Source organism: Rhipicephalus sanguineus, chromosome 9, assembly GCF_013339695.2.
Source record: "Rhipicephalus sanguineus isolate Rsan-2018 chromosome 9, BIME_Rsan_1.4, whole genome shotgun sequence".
Classification (NCBI taxonomy): domain Eukaryota; kingdom Metazoa; phylum Arthropoda; class Arachnida; order Ixodida; family Ixodidae; genus Rhipicephalus; species Rhipicephalus sanguineus.
The window spans coordinates 53,367,735-53,391,369 of NC_051184.2; the positions used below are offsets into that span (position 1 = coordinate 53,367,735).

Below are 23,635 nucleotides of genomic sequence, written 5' to 3' on the forward strand. Positions count from 1 at the left end.
TGTACACCCGCAGCATACATATTTATTACCCTTACCAGTTATTTTCCTGCTCCATGTTTATCTGGACGATAATTACAAAACAAGGTCCTCTCGTTTTCAAACAGGTGACCAGGATAGCGTCAGCACGGACGACAATTATCTCACAGGTGAGCAGCTAATCCTTCAGTATGTAATCAACGATGATCAAATAAACTTAAAAGCTACTCAACGCGTGTGCTTTCCCTCTCAAGATATCTCTCAGCATTTCGACGGCGTACAAAGGACTACTTTTTACTGCAGGAATAGGAGGGCTAAGCTGCCGACGAATGTACGTGAATGCGACAAAATCGCGAGGCAGGAGATTTGCAAAATATTGGAGGGATTGCGTTCCTTCATAAGTAAGACGGGAGCATCAAGATCGCCAAGCTGAGATATCGTTTTCGCTTATAATCTTTATAGATACTGAGCCGTTCCATGCTTCGTCAAAGACGCTTCGAAATTACGTGACGTCACTATGAAGTGGCCAATGAATTTCAGCATTGGGCAGTCACACGCCATGAGCGAATGCGCGTCGATACTGTGACAGCACGGCGACGCCGACGGCGACGGCGCAAACGTGCCTCGAGCATTCGTATCATTACTGTGTCGCAATGAAAGTCATTGCCCGTAGCTCATTCACTCCTTAAACAATTAGTGCGGATCCGGAATGTTTGTTACCTGAAAAGATAAAGCGTCCGCGCGAATGGCAATACTACTTGCAACTTTTTTGTATTCCGAGTCATGCGACAAGTACAAGACAACGCTCTTTGCTTTGAGCCTGCTTTCTTTCATAGCACATGGGAGCCCTCTTTACAGGAGAACGTCGAAAACGTTTTGCTGCGTCGGTATAGCTTCCTCACATGACAACTAGACCTAACAGGCAGAGCACGCTTTACAAAACAAGTTTCCAACGGTGTGTTGCGTCGGCACAGCTTCCTCGCAAGGCAGGTAGCACTAACAGGCAAAGCACGCTTTACAGGAGGAAGTGGAATTTTTTTCTTCTTCTGTATCACTGATATATGCTTTCGTGAATACGTAAGTAGTCTTTGTGGCTGATTCAAATACAACTCGAACAGTACCATAAGTGAATCCAATCTAAAATGAGTAGCAACAGAGGCGGTTTAGACGTTCGCTTTTCAAATAGCTGTTTTTGAAGCGATATAACTCAGTTCTTTTACGAAGGCAGAAGTTTTCGAGATCTGACACGGTTAACGTTGCCGTCACGACTTCTACAACGAATTTAAACTTTTGCCATTTTCAAGCAGGAAAGTATTTCCCTCGTACTCGCACGTTGTTTTTAAATTGAGTTACGTCCTGCTGGATGCACTTCACTCTGATTTGTATTTGTTCTTGTTTTTTTTTTTTTGCAGATTCCAGGTAGGTATCTTAAATGCACGTCAACTTCATTTAAATTTTGTAGTTACAATACGCTAGATTGATCTGACATCAGCGTCTAAATTCACAACGTATAGTTACATAACGGCGGTATCTACACTGATGAGCTACGGGGCGCTGTTACCAGGTAAACGAGACTAATATCACCAGTGATGTCTAGACACCGAGACGTGCTGTGCAAGCAGCACGATACATTACCGGCAATTTACTGGCCAGCAAGAACGCTGTTTTTTTACTTGACAGTTATCGCCATCCTCCCTGCACTCGTTAGCACTCTGAACAAAATATTGATTTTTTAATATTTACATCGATAGTGAAGATCGCAAAATGAGCTGTAATTGATGGTAAACTTGTTACGTACCTTCGATTTTTTTTCAATGTAACCGGTTTCGGCACACCTGTCACAATTGCAGACTTGAGACGGGGGTCAATTGGGGCTTCGAAGCACGTGCCTTTGTTGGGCAATGTGAGTCTGACGGCAAGCCTGAGGACATACGGGTTGCTAAGAGTACTACCAACGCCACCTCCGATAGTTGCACTGTACACTACTACTACTACTACTACTACTACTACTACTACTACTACTACTACTACTACTACTACTAGCTGCTAATACCACTAATGCTTACTACTACTAATACTCCTGCTCATGCTACTGCTAATACTACTACTTGCTACTACTAGTACTCCTATTTGTGCTGCTACTACTACAACAACAACAACAACAACTACTACTACTACTACTAATTCCACCACTACTTACTACTACCACTCTTAACTAATACTACTACTGCTACTGCTACTACTACCACACTACTACTACTACTACTACTACTACTACTACTACTACTACTACTACTACTACTACTACTACTACTATACCAGTACTGGACAAAAAGGAAGTTCAGTGGAAGAGGGAGGCTTGAATTGATAAGAAACCATTGAACTGTGCCTGCCGCTGGAGCCAATGTTTCCACAAGTGGGCATGTCTTCGTCACTGTAGCAACTGCAGGGCATTGGCTGCCCTGCAGCAACTGCACTACTGGTACCTGCACGTTAGGCAACCACACTAGCTTCTGGTTCTACTGGTACTACGTTAAGGTAACGCTGACGTCACTGCGATGGACGCGCAGCACCCATGGCGGCACCTCCAACTCGTGGTGGCTCGTGCCCGTGATGGTATTCGGCGCATGCGCGGGCCTTGTCTTGCTCGCTGTCGCCGCCCTGGGCACCACGTACACCTACCGCTCTGTCATCGCGCGCATCGCCGGTAAGTCGGCAGCTGCGCGTACCATCTTCGGCTAATTACAATTTGATAAGACTGCGATGGTTGTCTAATCATATTGCACGTACATGTGCCTGGCCAGTTAGGCTTTGTTGCGCTGCACTGACCTTGTAGGTAAATTTATGTATGTGCGCTCAACTGCTGTGCTACGTTTTCAGTATTGTCACTTGTATTACTTTAACTTATTTTGTCAATTATTTTTTGTTATGACCACCCCACCCATTTCTTGCTTGGTTTTCTGACCACACTAGGTTTTAAATAAATAAATAAATGAATAAATAAATAAATAAATAAAAGTTTATTACAAATATCCGAGGGGAACTCCCCTCGGATATTTTTCGCTAAAAGACAACGCCTATTTTTCACTCACTAATAACGACGCCGACGTTCTCTCTCTCTTCCAACAGCAGCAGAAAAAGCAGCGAGTGAAAACGTTGGTACGTATGCACATTTATTTATTTATTTATTTATTTATTTATTTATTTATTTATTTATTTATTTATTTATTTATTTATTTATTTATTTATTTATTTATTTCCGCCATGTGTATGCGGCATATCCTCAGGCGGTGTAGTAGTTGTGTACGCGCGCATACGAGTGCACATCGCATTCGACCGGCGTACACATTGCGAATAAATGTGCAAACTTCGACAGGTTATAGTCCGGGGCGGTTTTGACAGTCGGCTTGGTTCGCACAGCGCACGAATGGTCGTTATCACAGGAATGTTGTTTAGCTATAGCGACCGCGTATGCATATCCTGCATGCACGTTGTCAGGGATTTGACTATTTATCGCAATGCAGCGACATTTATATGGTTTGGTAAGCTAGTACATCACTGAAGGAGGTGGGACGAAGGGGACAGTGAATTAAGACACGAAAAACGCCAAATCATGGCGCGCCTTGCATTCACATCTAGTCCCGCCACTGCTCTAGCTATTGCCTCTTCCGCTCGCTATGTTGTGCGTTGAAGTATACTTGGGGCATGAGAGCGGAGCTAGCCTTCCCAGCACGCTTGAAGTGAAGCATGTGCACTCTGAGCGCTCTGAGTAGCAAGTTACACGGTCCATAATGGCGTAATAGTTGCGCAAAAAAAGACGAAGACAAGAAAGCTTGTGATGTTCACTTTCTTGTGTCCGTCTTTTTTTGCGCAACTATTACGCCATTATGAATCAGCACCAACTAGCTCGCCTTTCCGTTTTGCTTCAGGTTACACGGTATTTGAAACGTATTGATACGGTAAAGACGCTGAAAAACACTCAGGAGCCGCGTTATCAACAGAAAAAAGGACAGGCAGCTTCAGAAGCGCAAGGAAATGTAGAGCATTTCGCTATCTTAGCGCACTGTAGGAACAAGACGGAGGACAGAAGAACACACGGGCCCTGCGCTGTGTCCGTGTGTTCTTCTGTCCTCCGTCTTGTTCCTACAGTGCGCTAAAATAGCGAAATGAGTTACCAACACGCCCACGTCTACGCTCTGCCAAAATGCGGAGATTAGAGAGCAAACACAGATAGCTGATATTGTAACGACGATTAAAGGTGAAGGTGCAGACGTTAGGCAGGTGACGTGATCATTGCAACACATAACAGGGGATCTGTTGAGTAACGAAACGGGGGCACAGGCCTGTGCACATTTCCGTAAGGAGGGTGGGGGGGGTAACACACTAGGCCAAGAACGAGTTCTACTAGCGGGGTTTCACCGTAACGCCAGCATCCTGATTGAGACGAGCTTCGCAACAGACGAGCTTCGAAACTTCGTTTCGCTTCGAGACGAAGTTTCCCCGCTCCCGTTAGTCACGTTTGAAGGACAGCACGCTTCACAGTGATGAAAAAGAAAAGAAACAAAAGAAAATGAAGCGATGACGTGATTCCCACAATGGCCGGTCTTTGGTCCCTGTATTTTCTGAAATAAAGATGGAAAGTAAACAGTTTTTGGAATGGAATATTAGGGTCCTTCGGCCGCCATTACCGTCAAAAACCTGCGTGGTCATGGCTAAGCAAACGTATGGAGCAGACTTTGCCCCCCGCCCCCCAATCCTAGGTGATTAGGGGGGCAGGGCTGCCCCCCTCGTGCGCATGCCTATGATGGGAAGTGAAACAGTAACTTGCATGCAACATCAGTATGCCTCGGCCGACATTATCGCCAAAAACCTGCGCTGCCATATAGCCCAGCACTTTAAACAGTGCAGGGTCAGTGCAGGGTCAGATTTGCCTCCCCCCCCCTTAAATGATTGGGGGGGGGGGGCTATTCCTCCTCCCTGTGCGCACGCCTATAAAACAGGGTTTCAACGGGAACGAAAATGCACTCGGGTGATATGATCACATCATGATACAGGATAAGCGAATCCACAGGCACAGGCGATGACAGGTGACGCGAAAGAATACTAACGAAAAAAATTTTGGATGTGGTCCTAGGGCTGGTGAATACAACAGATAGAAGAATGATGTAAACATGTCTTCTTCCTTTCTGTTTTTCTTTTTTTCGCTCTTTTCTCCTCCTAGTGGACTTCGGAAACAGGAGCTTCCTGCTTACGGAAGACGAAGGTATGTCTGCCTTCGCTAAGGCTGCTTGCGCGTGTTTTCGGCTTAAATTCCGAACTTTAGGCTTAAGTTCACGTAGCACGAAAAAAAAAAATAATAAACGGGTCTTTCGTCAACTGCTAAATCGATCATTTAAAAAAGAAACAAGTCGTCGTATTTAATAAAAAGTTGAACTTTACCTAATAAAAAACACCCTTTTTTGTATTTGTCGAAAAGTGAGGGATGCCGGTTAAGTTGGAGAGTAACTGAAGAACGAAGTTTAATAATTCGTAACTCTATATTCAAAAAGAAATCGTTGAGCAATAAACAACATTCGTTACGACACACGACGCAGAACAATTATATATGTGTTGAACTTACAGCAAAATATTTTACAATACATACCTACGCCGGCCTTCGAAAACTTCTACTCAGCGCATTAGACAGGATATTTTTTTTAATGCCACATAATACGTCAATCATGCCCACTGTAGACGTAAAACATGGAAGGGACTTAAGGAACTGTGGCGTCACTTTCCTATTGCCGAGTTTAAATGTGGCAGACTCCATGGTGTGATCTTAAGTTGGTATACTCAAGTACTTCTGAAAGAAAAAAGAAGCTTCGAAAGCCTATATTAACGGTTGCTTATTAATGTCTGTAAAACAACATAACGAAATTCAGAGCGGCATCGATAATGTCATGCTGTGTTATTGAGTTAGACGTATAAATAACACAATGGGGTTCTTACAGTCAGTAGACATTGTAATAAAGACACCATTCGGTTCAGTTGAAGCTTCATTTATATTTTCTTTTAGATTGATAAAAGCTTTTCAGAGAGGAGCAGCATCATCTTAACAGAAGTATTGAAACGGTGTTAGGTCATTAACTTTCCAGGTTTTTTTTCCCTTTAAGCAAACGTGCGGTGTTTCTAATCGGCAGAAATAAATGTTTGCATGCCTCGGTGATCCCTCAATAATCTGACATCACAGCTTCTATACAGCCAGCTTTCGTTTCCGGAGGTTATAATATATCGTGACGTCACGACGCCAAATAATGTCTTGTGAAGGAGAAGATTACGTCATTCTGTCCACTCCCCGGCTCTCGCAGTCGCCTGCTACGCTATTACTCGTTGGGAACACCGATGCAGCCGCCTATAGAAGACCGTCCCAGCCGGAGAATGTCAGTGTCGCGCGACGAGCTTCTGCGTCATGAAGTCACATACAGTTTCGTACCGTACATTTCTCTTGGGAAGGAAGGGGGGCGGGGGGGGGCACGTGACGTCACAGCGCTTTCCCCTTCCCCGTTGACCGAGTCCGAAAGGCAACGAGCTTCACAGTGGTTGCGAAAATGAAAATGAAGCGATAACGTATACGTACTTGTCACAACGGCCTGCCTTTGGTTCACGGCTTTCCGCGGCTATAGGTGGGTGGTACACAGCTCTTGGAATGCAACATCAGGGGTCTTCGGCCGCCACTATAGCCAAAAACCTGCGTGGCCATAACAATGCACGTTAGAGGGACACTAAAGAGAAATAAACGATTTTTCGCGAATTAGTAAATTACACTTCCACAATACCGAAAACACCACTCATACCGCGAGAAGACGCTCGGTAAGCGGGGAAACGCAGGAAACGAAAAGGCGAGCGGCGGCACCTCGAAATTTCCGCACCAAACGCCTTGAAGTCATAGATTTTGACGGCGTCTACCAGGTCATATGTGGTTCCTGATCGGTAAAGATGAAATACATTGTCCTCTGAGGTGGCCGTAGACTTAACATACCAAGTTTCGGGAAGTTTCGTTGATCCAAAATACGAAAGGTAACTTTGAAATTCATGACGTCACGCGCGGAGATTTCGGCGTGAAACTTAATAATGAGACATTTACCTCGATTTTCTCCTCTTTTAATAAACATATGATGGTGAAATTAACGACATTAGAGCTCTCAGAGTACAATTCATCAATCTAAGCCAATTCATTGTTTCACTTTAGTATCCCTTTAAACAATGACAGAACAGATCATACCGAGTCCCTTAGAGCTCCCTTAGATGAATTGGGGCACGGGGGGGGGGGGGGGGCGACCTCTCCCTGCCGCCCCCTGTGCGCTGGCTTGTGGTTACAGGTATGCGCACTTCCGTTTCCGGTGTATAAGCTCCGGAAACGGAACCGCAACTCACGATAGAGAAGCTGTGATCATAAATCGTATGGGGCGCTCCGATACTTGGCAGCAATTGTTATTTATGGTTTGGGTTTCAGAGCCTCCATTCTACGCTGTAAATAAACGAATGTTAGAGGAGGGGAGGGGGGAAGACGCATCATTACTCCATTAAAAAGAGGCCTTCTGCGCACGTAAGGCAAGCAAGCGTTCTATATGACGCGATATATGACGAAGGCCAAGCCGTCGGCCTTCTGTCAGGCGTTCCCGAGTACAGCGAGGACCGGGACGACGTGGCCGACGACGGCGCCAACGGACCGAGGCCCCGGATCTGGTGCTTCCTGCGACGCCTGGACACGCCGCCGAGCAAGACGCCTCCCGGCGATCGCCGGGTCACCACGGCACGCTCTAGCGCCGCACCGAGAGGCCTGTGCTCGGCGCTTGTCTACCAGGGGGCCCGGATCGTGTGGCGAGACGCCGAGGCCAGCATCGACGTCGTGCAGCCGTGTAAGTCAACGTTTTAGCAGCTGAGCTGTTAAGCTCGACGTCAGGCCATGCAGAGTGAACAAAAACTATCATCATCATGATCGGCATCTGCCTTCTAGTGCGTTGCTAGTCCGGTGCGCGCTCTTCATCATATCCTTCACCTTCTTAAGGCCTTGTTAATTAAGGATAATTAAGGATATTTGTTGGTTAAGACCTTGCTAAGTAATAATGACTAATTAAGACCTTAGTTAATACCTCGCTAACTGGGATATTGCTAATTAAGATCTGGCTCATTAAGATCTTGATAATTAAGATCTTGATCACCACAAGATTGCTAATTAAGACCCAGCTAATTAAGAACACGCTCATTAATCTATCACTTCACATAGCCACGACGACACTTTGCCAAGCATTATAGTTCTACGCTCCACGTAGCCAAGCCTTGCAATGCCTAGTAGAGGTGTGCACGGGCTCCGGGTAGCCCGATAGCCCGAGCCCGACCCGCCCCGCGGGCCGGGCTCGGGCGGGCCGACGTACTTTCACCTCGGGCCCGGGCCGGGCTCGGGCTACTTGGAGTTTTATCGGGCCGGGCTCGGGCCCGGCGCAAAGCCCGACTCAAGCCCGAAATATAGAGAATGAGCGGGAATTATTTTCCAGCACGCATACAGCGCCTTTTCCGCGACCGCCCTTTACCGCTTTTCCTTTCCATTCGCTACTTTAAACAAAAGGGGAGCAGGTAAAGCACTGCCTCTGTTGCACTCCGACAAACAGAGAAGTAGCACCACCTGAGCTAGTGACGGCGCCACGCGACTGTTCCGCGTTAGATTTAAGGCCAAATCCCATATGAGTGAAAATGCACGCGACAGCGACCCGACGTAGATTGCCTTCGTGCAAGCTGACGCTTGCATTGGCATACCCCATACACGTGACGGCTTTGGCGAGCGAACTCCATCGTTGCTGGCATGAGGTCGTCTACTTGTATAGCAAAAGTGCCGCGAACAGTCTCTATTAGAGACTGTTCGTCGTGTGTCGTTTGATCATATTCGATATGCTCAATAAAATGCCAAATTACCGGAAAACGATGTTTTGTTTTCGCAGCGAACCTTCAAAAAGCCGGGCCGGGCCGGGCCCGGGATTGTGTTTTCGTACGTCGGGCCGGGCCGGGTGGGCTTGCAGCCCTTTGCCGTCGGGCTCGGGCGGGCCTTCGACAAAGTCAGCGGGCCCGGGCCGGGCTCGGGCTCGGAATACGGCCCTAGCACAGCTCTAATGCCTAGCCAAACCTAGCAACGACTTTGTCGAGCTTGTAGAAGCGGACAGAAGCTAGGTCGGCGACAAGCTCCGCTGTTAGTCCAACCTTGCATCACTAGTGCAAGCTGCCCACATTTTTCTGCACTTTTACTGCGATATCAATTATATGGACACTCAGGTGCATTTTTCGCCGTCGCCGTCATGTCCTGTATAAAGTCCAAATTGATAACGTCACCCTGTGCGTCGTATGTTTTACGTGCGAGTGGAAGCTTGCGAAGGCTCCAGACGGGCGCGGGCTCAAACAGAGGAAACTCTCCGGCGTGCTCCGGCGGGCGAAGAAGCACGGGGGAGGGGCGGGGTGGTTAAAGGTACGGTCATGTATCCTGCATCCTAATAATGAAATCATGACCCTAATAACGAAAAAGTAAACCTTTGTACAGAAAACGCCACTCGCCACAGTTTCATAAATTAGAGAATCAATTTATAATCAGTAAAATCAATGATCGCGCGGCGCAGCGTCATCATAGGCCTGACTATGCCCACTGCAGGACAAAGGCCTCTCCCCGTGTTTCGCCAAATAACCCGGTCCTGTGCTTGCTGCGGCCACGGTATTTGCGCAAACTTCTCAATATCATCTGCCCACCTAACTTTCCACATCCCCCTTCGCGCATTTGCCTTCTCTTCGATCCAGTCTATTACTCTTAACGACCTGCGGTTATCTTGCCATATTTCACAAATAATTGCAATATCATTGCCGAAAAAAAGCCTTAGATCACACGCTATCCTACCCTGGCCTCTACGACTTGGTCGTACTCTGTCGTCAAACTCTTATTTTGTGCGCGACAAACTTCCATCGAACTCTTGCATGCGCTTATCGACGCGACAAGCTGGTAAGTTTCGTTTGCTTGCACTGGAAGTATTCTCGGCTTTCGCAGCCAACGAAGACGACCTACGGAGACTGGCGGCTCGGCGGGACGTCGACCCACTGCTCGAAGTCTACGTTCACGTGGCCAGCGACGAGCAGCCAGTGACAGGTGAAGCCACATGGATGTTATCGCTCTCGGAATAGATGAAGGCGGGTGAGGTGGTGGTGGTGGGGGGGGGGGGGAAGAAACCAGTTTGGATGAAGATAAAAATATTGTGAATAAGACTTATGGCGGGGAGGGTGATGACGCCAGAATTTTCATTTTAACATTTCTCCTGCATTGTCCCGGACGCTTTTAAATAGTCGAACGTTAACTAGCAAAGCTCCTCACTATGACATCATTGACGGGTTGGCACTATAGCAGTAAGCAGAAAATCTCGAATGGAACGCTTTGGGATTTGTGAGGTGTCCGGAAATCACCAGATTCAGATGTATGTTGAGGCTTTTCGCGCTTCATCGATGAGAAAATAAACAATGAGCCTGCGCATTATAACGAATAATTCTTCAATAATGTGCACCACTCTTGTGAGTTAGCCAAAGTTGAGTTTCTCTTGCAGCTTCTTAGCTGTCCCATCAAAGGTACCTATGTATTATGTGCCCTGTCCATTATGTGCTACTGTCGATCATGACATCCTGATCTTTATGCGCTTATGTTCACTCTGATCCGCTCTTCACGATGCGCTCCTGTTTACTACGCGCCCTTGCCCATTGTAAGCTCCTATGCCTCTTAGGTGCCTGTCGATTAGTTGTTTTTGTCCACCACGTTACCTAGTCCATTATGTGCTCCTGTGTCTTGTGTGCTTCTATTATGAGATGCTGATCTTGATTAGCTTATGTTCACTTTGACCTGTGGTCCACGATGTGTTCTTGTCCATTACGCGACCTTGCTCACTATAAGCTCCTATCCCTCCCAAGTCCATTATGTGTCATTATGTCCACTAATTCCATTATGTTGATTATGTGGTCTAGTCCATGTGCTCCAGTGTATTATGTGCTTCGATTATGAGATCCTGGCCTTTATGCGCTCATGTCCAGTGTGACCTGTTGTCGATTATGCGCCCTTGCCCATTATAATTCTTTGTATCTCTCTTTGGCGCCTATGCATTTATGTGCTTCTGTTCATTATGTGATCTAGCCTATCGCGTGCTCATGTCTATTATGTGCGCCTGCCGATAATGTATTCCTCTCTATTATGAGCTTCGTGCTCATTGTGAACTCTTCCAATACGCACGCGCCAGGGGCGTAGCCAGGGGGGGGGGTTCAAACCCCCCCCGAAATTTTTCAGTTTTGCTTGCGTATATATACACGCACACATACAAACGCACGCACGAACATACATAAAGTATGGTTGAACCCCCCCCCCCCCCCGAAAAAAATTTCTGGCTACGCCCCTGGCACGCGTACTCCTTCCTCACGCAGACCGGGCTTCTGCCGCCACCTCGGCGAGCGGCGCTCGCTCTTCTACGTCACCCTCGGCGACGTCACAAGCGGCTTCCGCGCCTTCTAGGTCCTCCGCCACGACCAAGGAGGCGCTTCGGTCGCTCCTGCGCTCCCCGCAGGGCACCACCGAGGTGTTTGCCATGCGCACCGCCCGCTGGCTGGTCGTCCACCACCTGGACGGTTTGGTCATCGAGCTTGGCAGCGCCGTCAGCGGCGTCGCCACCGAACTCATCACGCGCCTCGCCGAGGTACCGAGTGTCGTAAAAAACTGCGTGAACTCTCTTGAAGGATGGCAACGTATACCGATGGGGGAGAAAGGAACCGCGTATCTTATTTTGCTCGAGGCTGAATTCTTTTCACCATTCGCCATTCGTGAATGCCCCGATTTCATCTTTAACAACGGACCTGTTTAAGGGCCAACTCCGGCGATTTTTCGAGGTCGATGAATCTCAATGAAATTCGCTGGGTACGTTCTTTTGCACGATTCCGTCATTTATGCCAAATTACAGGCTTGAGACATGCGCAGATTGTTTGCAAACGAATTTTCAAAGATTGTCTGCAAACGCCCTCCTGGCTCCTCCTGGGCGAGGAGGGCTGATGTTAGGGTGAAAAGGAGAAGGCGGGACGGTAAACTGTAGCATAATCATGTACAGTGCAATCGAAAGAAGGAGAATCTTAAGGGCTCGTCTTTCTTTGTTAGACAGAGTATTAATGAGAACTAACAAGACAATTAAGGCAAGAAAAGTACGGGGGACTGCGCGACAAAACGAGTTATATAGCACACGCGTCTCTGCACGCATGTGCAGATGTGCCAGCGTCAGCTCGGGCGCATGGGCAAGTCGTTCACGCTGGTGCTGCCGGAGTCGACGACTCTCTTCGCCCAGTACGACCTCAATGCCCTGCTCACCACGTAAGTACACGCTTACAACCAGTCGAATCGAGCTTCGTGCGTACGCGCGAAATGAGCATCGTTTGAAGGCAACGCGTAACACTTCCGTTCTCAAATGCCGGACTTCATCATTGCGACGGCCTCATGCGTGCAACGGTGTGCAGACATGTAACACGTGTACTTGTCTTCGTTCTATAACTACCGGCTATCCGCTATACCATCGAATGACACCGTTAAAGGCAAATGGAGCTGGGAAGGCCTCTTAACGCATAGGACAGATAACAATTGGTCAGTTCGAGCAGCGGAATGGATACGAAGGGATGGGCAGAGCAGCCGAAGGCGGCAGCACTCTGGGTGGCTTGCGCGATACAGGGGTCAGTTGGAGGTCATCGGGTGAGACCATCGTCCTGCGCTGAACGTGACAAGGCTCATACTTCAGTGTAACGGCGCACCACAAAACAACCAGACTGAAAGGAGAAGAAACGACACACGCAACAGCACTTGTGTGTGTCGTTTCTTGTCCTTTCAGGCTGGTTGTTTTGTGGTGCGCTGTATACACTGAAGAATGAACCGACACCGACTCGCCCAAGTTGCCGTCTTGTGGCAAGGCTGACGATGATGATGCTTGGTATGAATGTGGGAAGGAGTTCTGATTCGCTTTCTTGCAGTGTTCGAGTGCATTGAGAAATCGTGTCGTATGCATATTGCCTTCTGTGCGACTGCTGATGGTTGCGGCGCAGGAGGGGCCTGTACCCTATCCAGCGGACACACCTGACCAGCGACCTCAGGCACGCCAGCTGTCCGGCGCCATTCAAAGGGGCCTACTTCGGAATCGTGAGTGCACCTCTGCTGCGCATCGTGTCGAGTGCATCGTTTTGATTCCTATTTGATCAACGGCAGGGAGAACACAGAAAACAGAAGAAATAGAGGTTAGGACACGAGCGAGGACACGAGCGTCCGCTTTGCCAACCCGCACCTGAGTAAGGAACAGAAAGACATAACCCGAGTGGCCGCGCTACTACTTTACACCACTATGGTGTTTTGTATTGAGTGACGTGACAACGGGCCAGAACGCGTGATTCCTGGTAGAAATGAAGAGATAATGAATTATAGTGGCATATTAAAGCAGTCCTTTTGGCGATCTGAATAGGATTTATACTTTTAAATCGCGTTTAAAAGTCACGAAACGACCGGTATATGGAAGAGCCTCTAAGCAGGATTGCTGTACGTAGTCTGATGCTTCAATGTGCTCCAGAATGAGGGTTCAAAATTAGAGATGTATAATATTACCCACCACCGCTCTATTCCGCGCTTCTTACGAGGTAAAAGGAAGTTGACGCTGCATTCGCGACAACTATATACTGGAACATGTCGATCGAGCAGCAGCGCACAAGCACAAACCGATGCAGTGCTCACCACCCGCTGCTCGTAGCATGTGCTGTGTGTATACATATAAGACTGGACAGTTGCCGGCAGATCGAAAAATTCTGATGACAAGGGTTTCACGGCGTTTTTCCGCGTTACCATTCCCGTGATTAAGCACTCCGACCATTAAGCCTTCCGTTGAACTAAAAAAAAAACGAGGTATACTATAAAAATCGGTTGTGGGTCCGTATAAATGCTAAGAGATGGCCCCTAGAAACCCTGTATACTGTTTAATAAAATGTTTCGCGTTAAAGCTACCGCGTCTTGCGCTCTTTTTATGACGCCGATGCCGCAGGAGCACATCCTGAACCGGACCCGGTCGGCGCTGGGACGCGGACATCGACGCCATGGCCTGTCGCGAATCTTCTTCAGCGTCAGCCTGCTCGGGGCGCACTTCCTGCTGGACAGGGAGCCCGCGCCGAACGAGAGCGTCGCCTTCGCGCCGGCAAAGTTCCAGGGCTTCATGCCCTACTCGCAGGTGAGAGGGATGCGCAAGTCCTTTGGCGTGAGGGGTGGAAATTTGTGCTTGTTGGTATAACACGATGATTGCTGGTAGCGCATGCAGCTAAGGACAAGGACAAAAGAAAGACACATTCGACACCATACAGCGCTATGTGGTGTGGAATGTCTTTCTTTTGCCCCTGTCCTTAGCTGCATGCGCTATACTCGCGGACAACTTTTCTTGGCAATGAAGTGAAGGCTACAGAGCCACAATGCACGTATCCTACCGCTAATGAATGTAGTCCCACAATTGCGTCCGTATTTTCTGCGTGAGATATATAAAATACTCCTTCATTTTCTACATGTAGCTTTTTGAGACGGAACGCAGCGCACACAAGCGAGGTATTTGTATTTCGTTTACTTTATACGTTGTCACTTTGCGTTTTTGAGTGCGTGAAAAAGTCGCGCCTTTTACCCGTACCTTAGACGCTAAGCAGCGTTTGCGCTTAAATGCAACGCTAGCCATCACTTTCCACGGCGTTACGAGACGCGCGCCAAACCGGACTACTTCGCGTAGCAGTACATGTGCAGACGCTCCGCCCCCGTAGCTTTCCCTTCATTGCCAAGAAAAGTTGTCCGCGAGTATACCAGCAATTATTATCCTTTGGCGTGGCCACGGCCGGGATAGCAGAGAGATGCGCTCTAAAGGGAAACACCCTGCCGCAGTTAAAGTTACTTTCAAGAGACCAATTAACAATGAACCAACAGGGCACCCTATGCATTCGCCTAAGATGACTCGAAGGCGAAAGCCGTCGTCTTTTTGATCCCCCCGCCCCCGAAAGCTTCCTGCACCTAGCATGGCTTTGCACTGCCTCAGGGATCGGAGGCATTGCAAGCTTTCTGCACCTCATGCGCATCCAAGATCGGTCCACCTATGACCAAGCAACGATGCCATGTGATGACGTCACCATGTAACATCATGTTACGTCACGTCACATGTCTCCATTGTGATACGCAGAGACGAAAATATTTCGGCCAGCTATGCAAATATCGTACGCCTATCCACCCTACTCTGCTTCTTGGAGATGATCCACTCGCACCCTTGGCTTCTGTGCTAAACTTCCTAAAAGAATGTGGCTTTTTAAATAAGCTTTAAAACTCCATCATTTCAGTGTTCAATACTCAAAACACCTTGTGACTGGCCGAGCATAGCCTTAGCTGCTTTTGCGCCATAAAAACCGAATTAACTAAGGTCAGTGAGGTCACCATAACGACATGCTGACGTCACAAATTTTAATGATCTGTGACGCCGTGATGTCTTAATGAGGCGACGTCATCACAACAATTTTTTTGCGTCACTCGTGTTCGACACCGACGGTCACTTTTCGCGGTCGATGAGGCATCTAAGGCTTTCGCCTTAATATTGCCAATTAACATTCTTTTTACTATCAACATGATGGCTGTTGTTTCTATGGGAATATCGTAAGCCGTCACAATTTACAGCGTAACCATTCTTAGGAAATAAAAAAAAAAGATTGCACATTACTATTAATAATCGAATTTCGCTGGCGATATCGAAACCGGGCGCGCTGGTTACGCCACGCCGGAATTTCCCGTGGCAAGGAAAAGATGAAATTCGAACACGATATGATTATAAAGAAGATAATATTATCGAGATAAGACCGAAAGTCTCGAGTCTGAGCAAGCGTTCCGTAATCGCTTGCTTTGTTTTTAGCGTGTTTTGACTGCGTTGCCTTTCGCTTCTATCACTTTTGTCGTAAGGGCCGATCAAGCTGTCGTGGCGTCATGCTGTTCATTGTGGAATGAGATGTTCTTTCTTTCGTGACGATGGTGGTGTTTTGATCTTTGGTGGTTCATAAATAGGCGTGGATTCCAAGAATAAAATTTAGATTGGAGTTAGCGCTCGTCTCATGTATATGTTCCTGGCTTGTGTCTTTGTATTTTTGCTCTACCTTAATTCTTACAAACTCGCCCAGATTTCCGTTCTCGTAAGCGAGATCAGCTGCTTTCACTGTGGAGAGGATGACCTCGCTGAAAAGGTGGCGGCGCGTTCCCGTCGCAGGTGTGCCAGCTGATGATGTCGGGCGGGTGGAACGCGCGCGCCAACCTGGAAACCGACTGCACCGAGGCGATTAGGGGACCCCAGTGGGTGTCCTCCATCGCGCCTTTCTCAGGAAACTGGATCGTGAGTTGCACTCAAACGCGCCAGCACGCGTAGATCGTTTGCGGGCCTCTTCGATATGGCGTCCCCCCGGACTGTCCGGTAGGTCAGCCCGTGAGAACGCATACGCCACAGTCATCGACTCAAATCTGAATAAGGCACGAGTTCATGGAAAGATGGAAGCGTGAAGAGGCGAAAAATCCTTGAACATGGGGTGGTCAAGGATTTCTAATCATAGGCTGAATGCACATACCCGGGAAGGTCTGGATTCTCGGAGGCAGATAGCCTTACAAGTGGAGTATGGATTGTTGGCCTATAGTTGGTTAGGAGCAATTACTAGGACTGCAGCCCATGGCGGTCAGCGCAAACAAGAGAAGGGACAGAAGAAAGTACCGTATTTACTCGATTGTAACATGACCACGATTGTAACGCCAGGGGTGAATTTTTATTACGTCCAGGAAAAAAATAATTTCGGTATTCGATTGTAACGCGAGGGTCGACTTTAGGTTGCAAAAATCTAGAAAAAGAAACTCGCGTTACATTCGAGTAAATACGGTACACGACACAGGAGCTGAACCCTGAAGTACAGGGTGCTGAGGCGACGTGGAAAAGTTGGGTTACGTTGGGCAAGAATAAGAATTTTCTATGGTACAAGTACCTAAATCACTGTATGGAGCAAACTGTTATAGGCGAAATATCGTCAGTTGTACAGCTGTTGGCGGCGGCGCCAAAACTCCTGGAAGCATCCTCTGCTGGGCGTAGAACAAATCTAGCATAATATTCCACCAGTCCCAAGAAGGCTTCCGCTTTTTGGGACTGGTGGAACGTCCAGATCCAACCTGTAGGTTGCGCCTGCGCAGTTTTCAACGTGATCGCATTAAAGAGCCCGTGTAACAACCTGCGTCGGCGTCGGCGTCGCTGGTTGTGAGCCAAAAATCGGCGTTGTCAGTGAGCGAAAAATTGACATAGAATGAAATAAATAAATATCTTGGGTTCGAGCGGCAATCGAACACAGGTCTTCTGCGTGGCATTCAGGTGTTTTAACTCAGAACCACGCCAGTGCTTGAAACTGCTTCGGTGAAAAAAAAAACCCTCATGTAGTGTGAAGAGTCCTGTTAACACATCTGATATTGCGTGGAACAATGGCAGAACTTCACCAGACATCACACCATATGAATTGAGCAACGAGTCGGTGGTATAAAGGCCCACCCATTACAAAGCCCTCAAGCAGAATTAATCATCATCAACAGCAAATACATCAACAGCGTGCAAATGTGCGTATTACCTTACGGACACGTATAGTACTTCGCTGGTTCGCAATATGATGAGGTATGGCGTAGTGGGCACTGTGCAACTGCACTTGCAGTACACGTGCTTTCTAGGACAGCTTAAAACAGGCAGTGCTACGCGCACTGACGTTCCTTTACTCGCGGCACGATTGAGATGTCCCACTGAGAAGCGATGCCTGGCAAGCGAATGAGGAAACGATGCCAATCACACTATCGCGTTCTACTCTTGAAGTCAAAGCACAAGAGTCCAAGTTTTTGTTCTTTTTTCTTCCCCCTCTCAAAGATCGGCCTTAAGGGCGCGATTCGCGGTCTCGCCGTCTTCGACGTCGACGGAGACGACCGGGACGGCCAATGTGGCGAGAAGCACGTCCTCTTGAAGAGGCTCAAGGACCTGCTGTCCTGAAGGCGCCAGCGATGGCGGCGTCTTCACTGACAGGACAAGAGGGCGGCAACGGCCTCCGGAGTGACCTTCGAGTTTCTGCCGTCAATGTAAACCGTCTGCTGTATATATGCGTGCCGCTTATACTCCCTTTTCTTGCCCACCTTTTCTTTTTTTTAATACACTTTTTTCTTCTTCGGGGCACCTGTACTATATGTATTTTGATGTAATGAAATATTGTTTTGTTGTGCAGCAAGGTGTCCGTTGCAAGAATATTAGCAGCGATGTTCGTTCCGGCTCAATAATAGTGTACATTGCATCAAATAAAGGGCTTCTAGTATACTGAGTGTGTATGGAAAACCACAAGACATTATTAGCTTCTTTGCGCTGCAACAACAGGATGAGCCATGTCTCAATGGAGTGAACGTCTACATTACCAATGACAGCAGGTTTTTCAGTAAGGACACTATGATCTCTATTAATCGTATCAATCTACGGGTAACGTGAAAATAACAAGCAAGTAGCGTGAATTAAAAGTTCCTTCTTTCTTTCCTTCTTTCTTTGCTTTTCTCTCCTCTCTTTTTTTCTTTCTTTCTTTCTTGCTTCTTTCCTTCTATCTTTCTTTCTTCCCGTCGTCCAATTCGCGTGGATGGTTCAATTCACGTGAATCCTCGTGGATGACGGCCCAATTCCCAATTTTCATTTGGGAATTGGACTTTCATCCGCGCGCTTAGCAACACCACCTTCAGTTGCTACAGGCAACAACGACAGCCATGCGTTGCATAGTCAGGCGCCAGTGAAATGTGGCAACATAAAACGATAACTCTAGGTCAGATTGTCATATCAGAAACGGCTATACTATGCCTGACTCAACCCGTGCATGGATTGGGCTACTATTATCGATTCATCATGTTACCGGCGTATGCATCGAGCGATTCGCGAAACTAAAACGTCTTTTTTTTAAGATCGTGGAAATACACACACAGAACGGCAATACCGTAGCGTAAACGACCCGATACTTGACCTAATGATTGCGTCGATATCGCAAGGACAATACTTAACCAAAGCTTAAGCGTATCTAGCCCCGTGAGTCGCGCAACGCTGGCGAGTTACGGACGTCTGTGCCGGCACCGTTTCGATAGCGCTTCAGGATATAAGACGGGCTATTGGCTGTCCTGGATGCGCGGGCGTTATTGCAGCAAATCGAACGCTCCCTGTTGGATTGGTTGAGCATGAAAGAAGGTAAGATGTGCAGAACCGGACACAAGAAAGGCGATCCAGAGAAGATTGGTTGGTTGAGTCATGGTGGCTTGGCTGAACCCAAGCCTGGCTTGAGCTCTTATAGAATGCCCTCTGAGGTTTCCGTTTGCTTCAGTTTGCGTGCCTTGAATTTTCTACGTCACACTGACCCGTTCTGTCGGGTCGCATGTCTTGTTCGAAACGAAATGACGCATCCAACTTCGGAGAAAGAAAAAATTAAGGCTCCACGCTTGAAGGAAGAGCGGAGCTGGGGTGGTCTTTCTTGTTTCTCGTGCATTTTGAGCTATGGTGAGTTTAACCCATATATGCCCAGTGTCGTACACATAGGACGCTTCTTTGAGGCACTCGAACATCGCTATTTCTTTAGCTGATGACTAGCGCCACCTACAGCACATCAAGCAGGCCTCAGTGAGTGCCTCAAAGAAGCGTCCTATGTGTACGACACTGGGCATATATGGGTTAAACAAGAATTTTGTAGAATTTATTGGCTATTGATGGATTATTGATTAGCTATCCATTGGCAATTACAAGGTATTGACCATGCATTTTGAGCTAGGTTGAGCTCAGCGAAGAATTAGAATTTATTGGTTATTAATCGATTATCGATCAGCTATATCGATTGGCCAACACAAGGTATCGGACGTGCGTTTTGGGCTAGGCATTTTCAACCAAGCATTTTCTAGAATTTATTGGTTATTGATCGAATATCGAATAGCACATGGTATTGATTGATAGACTAAGCTTAACTAGTCTCAATCATGTTCATCTAGAATTAGCCAGGCTTAACTAATCGTGACTTAGACTCTCTAGGCTATGCTAAGCCAGGCCGAGGTTTTGCGAACGCCGCACGGACCAACGGCGAGCTTAAACAGGTGCTCTGTTAAAAAGAGAGATGAACTTTACTGCCTTGTCAGCCCAGTGAACTATAGCCGGATACAACTTTTAGAAGTACGCGGCAGTTCCTCCTCAAAGGCGGATGCACACAAGCCTGCACCAATGGGAGCGCACTCCAAGCTGACGTCATGAGACGAACGGCCGGTGACCCCGCTTTCAGAGGATATTGCAGAGTGCATGAGCGGGACTATTTCTTTAGTCGCGGAGGGGATCGGCTGCTCCTACTCGGTCGTCTAGCCGACAATAGTGACCCTCGCTTGTAACACAGCGGAATAGAGGAAAGACAAATAATCGGTTGGTCCAATGATGAAATAGAGCTCGCGTAATAGCAACAATCTCGGTATGTGCACCTCAGAAATTGTAAAGAATAATTTGTAAACATTGTGCGAGCTTAAATTAGTCAGTTTCGGGGTCTCAGTTGCGCGTGTTCGTCACAGGAAGGCGTTCGTTCTAATTCATGTGTTCCTTCTTACAGCTTTGTTTCTAATGTATTCCATTATTTACTTTTAAGTTCAACCGCACTTTCAACTCGTCTTCCCAACTATGTAAAATTGCAGTTGAGTACGCCGCCGCTACCCTTATTTTCTTGCTACAGTCCAAGGTACAACTTCCGTTCTCTAAAGTGGTTATAGATGTTCTCTGACCCATCTGTAGGAATGCGCCAACAGCAGTGAGCTGCCCCGGAGGCATATCAAGCTACGCCCAGTGCTACCAATGGAAACAGTGGAATGTAGGCTCCAACCGTGGGCTCCTCCTTTTCAGCTGGAATTGTGGCGCAAGCTCCATCGACAACATTTCGCGGAAAGTGTGCGTTAAAAATGAAGACGTTTCCGACTATAACTAGCAAGAAGACTACTTTCCGCAAGAGACGCAATACCTTATTTGCAAATCTGCATTAATTGTTATCGATACTTGCGGCTAGAGGGGTAGGATCACCACTTTTTTTTTCGATAGTTCGCCCTACAGACATAGTAAAATATAGTGGTAAAGATAAACAGATGTGATCCGTGCAGAACGTCTCTACTCGCGGACAACATTTCTTCGCAAAGAAGCGAAGGCTACAGAGTAGTGATGCAGAACTATCGCTAAAAATTGACTGTCGATAGCATCGTTAGTTTTTTAGATGCGAAGTATCTTATGGCGGAGTTCAATCCGGTGGTGGTGGTGGTGTGCGGCGTGACCACCCTTACTGCGCATGCGCATACCCTCTCCACACACCTCCTCTCCACCTCTCCACTCTCCCTCTCCACACCTCCTCTCCCCCTATCAACCTCCCTTCTCCATACCCCTCTACCATTTCCCCCTCTCCACATTCCCTCTCCCATACCCCTCACCACTTTCTCTCTCCCCTCCTCTTTTCCACTCTTCCTCTGAAACGCGGGCTAGACATGCCGAAATTCTCTCCTGCGCAACGCCGCGATGAGCACCAGCGATGCACGTCCCCTCTCCCTCCTCTCCTACGCTGCCCCCTTCTCGCACGCCTGTCGACCGCGCTCCCCGCTCGCTCGCCCTGTGAGAATTAACGGCCAGGCTAGAGGGAAGACAAGACGCGCGTAGCGTTCCTCTTCGCGTTCCACGACGCGAGGTCGGTAGCATGCCCAACGAACGCCAACGGAACGCGATCGTGCAAGTGCTCCGGCTTCGCATCGCCTCATGGTCCCCTTTAGCGGGAAATGGTGTAATTTTTGAAACTAGCAGCAGTGTAAACAAACTATCGATAGTACTACTATCGACAAACTATCGATAGTGCAATCGGTAGTACCATCGTTAATATTACTAGCGATATTACTGCCACGCGTGTTTATTGCTTTGTTTTGATGTATTCGGGTTTAACCCACAAAGACTGTTAGCAACGTTTGACGCAGACCACGCCGTAATGTTTGAGACGCTTCACGATTGTTTTGAGACCATTCGGTGAAGATTACGCGCCGGACGCGAATAGTCAAGTTAATTCGAGAGCTTACGCAAGCACCAGCGATAACGCTGGCCGACGGCCGACGTCCGTTCTCGCCGCTATCAGTGCGCACCGTGTATCGCTTGTATTTTGAGTTTTGATTTTCTGGGCACAAGTTCGCCCAAATAAAGAGCTCCGTATTTCCCAGTTTTGCTGCAGCATTCTTCGCCGTCACAACCATGTGACAGTACTATCGATAGTGGTGCGAATAATGATGCTGTTGCGAGCCGGCCATATTGCCAAAATACTTGCGATAGCCTACTATCAGCTTCGCTTATTATGAGCAATTTTTGGCGAAAGAAATAACTATTTCCGCATATAAAATGGCGGAATATGTCTATCAATAAATTCATATCCAAAAGCAACCAGTTACACGTTACAATTAAAAAAACTTTGTTCTTGATATTTTTCTTATTTTGAAGTCATAAAATGCAATATAAATTTGAAGCCGCGCAGTTCCACCACATGTAACGCCTTCCTTTCCGCTACAGCTGCACAGTCTGACTTTATGATCATGTATCAGTAAAGCACTGAGGTGAAGAACACAAGCATGGCAACTTTCTTGCCCTTCAGCCTGCTCCTTCGGCTTCACTATGTACCACGCGCGCGGGGAACCGAGTTTATTCTGCAATGAGTTCACGCTGTTGATATTATATTATCGTTAGTACCATGGAATTTACTATCGAAAGCACTTTCGATAGTATTTTTTACCGTCGATAGTGACTCAGCTATCGATAGTATCGATAGTACCATCGAAAATTCTGCATGAATATTACAGAGCCAAATCGCGCGTATCCTACCGCTAATGAATATAGTCCCACAATTGCGTCCGTATTTCTACGTGAGATACAAAAAAAAATCACAGCATATCCACGGAGTGAATGATGATGAGCGGGCGAAGCTGCTGAGGTTCATCGGTAAACCGTGAATCTTCCGTGAATTCTGCCCAGTACATCATCACCGACGTGAGATCGGGCGCGTTTATACTAAAGGTTCGATGAGAGTTATGACGACTTGCGGCTCACTTTAATTTTACATGTACGCTGTGAATTTTCATTGTTTAGAAAACCATTGCTTTAGAAAACATCTGGCGTCTTTCGTTAAGCAGCTGGCGTCTTTTCGTTTTGCTTTTAGAAAACATCTGGCGTCTTTCGTTGGTTTATTTCATCAATCAACGGCGTTTTGAACAAAATTTTTATTGTTTAATCACGCACAGGAGAAATCTCACCAGGCACTACCTTGGAGGTAAACAATGGCTGCTATTGGGAATGAGAGACAGAAGAAGTCGGCTTTTAGCTAACACTTACACTTCTACTTCTACTAACGTTTCCTACTGGAACATGCCAATGGCTGCTAATGGGGAATGAGAGACAGAAGAATTCGGCTTTTAGTTAACGCGCACGCTGCGAATTTTTTATTGTTCAACAACGCACAGGAGAATTCTCCCACCGGCACC

The 23,635-nt window shown here is 47.4% G+C and overlaps 1 protein-coding gene across 1 annotated transcript; it reads left to right on the forward strand.

Annotated features, from left to right (window-relative positions):
• Positions 1-67: 67 nt before the first annotated feature.
• On the forward strand, positions 68-18,255 carry LOC119405156 (uncharacterized). The gene is made up of 12 exons (XM_037671961.2): positions 68-146; positions 2,547-2,683; positions 3,106-3,135; positions 5,198-5,239; positions 7,629-7,874; positions 10,037-10,135; positions 11,446-11,714; positions 12,273-12,376; positions 13,096-13,189; positions 14,076-14,258; positions 16,305-16,427; positions 17,976-18,255. The coding sequence occupies exons 2-12, from the start codon at positions 2,590-2,592 to the stop codon at positions 18,093-18,095; spliced, it is 1,404 nt and encodes a 467-aa protein (XP_037527889.1). The 5' UTR covers positions 68-146; positions 2,547-2,589; the 3' UTR covers positions 18,096-18,255.
• The last annotated feature ends 5,380 nt before the right edge of the window (positions 18,256-23,635 follow it).

What these genes read in the sequence shown, in the direction of transcription:
- LOC119405156 (XM_037671961.2), top strand. Translation starts at nt 2,590, where the DNA reads ATGGTATTCGGCGCATGCGCGGGCCTTGTCTTGCTCGCTGTCGCCGCC. An exon ending in AGCAGCGAGTGAAAACGTTG is followed by an intron (nt 3,136 to 5,197) that starts GTACGTATGCAC and finishes TTCTCCTCCTAG; the next exon opens with TGGACTTCGGAAACAGGAGC. An exon ending in CTTTCTCAGGAAACTGGATC is followed by an intron (nt 16,428 to 17,975) that starts GTGAGTTGCACT and finishes CCCCTCTCAAAG; the next exon opens with ATCGGCCTTAAGGGCGCGAT.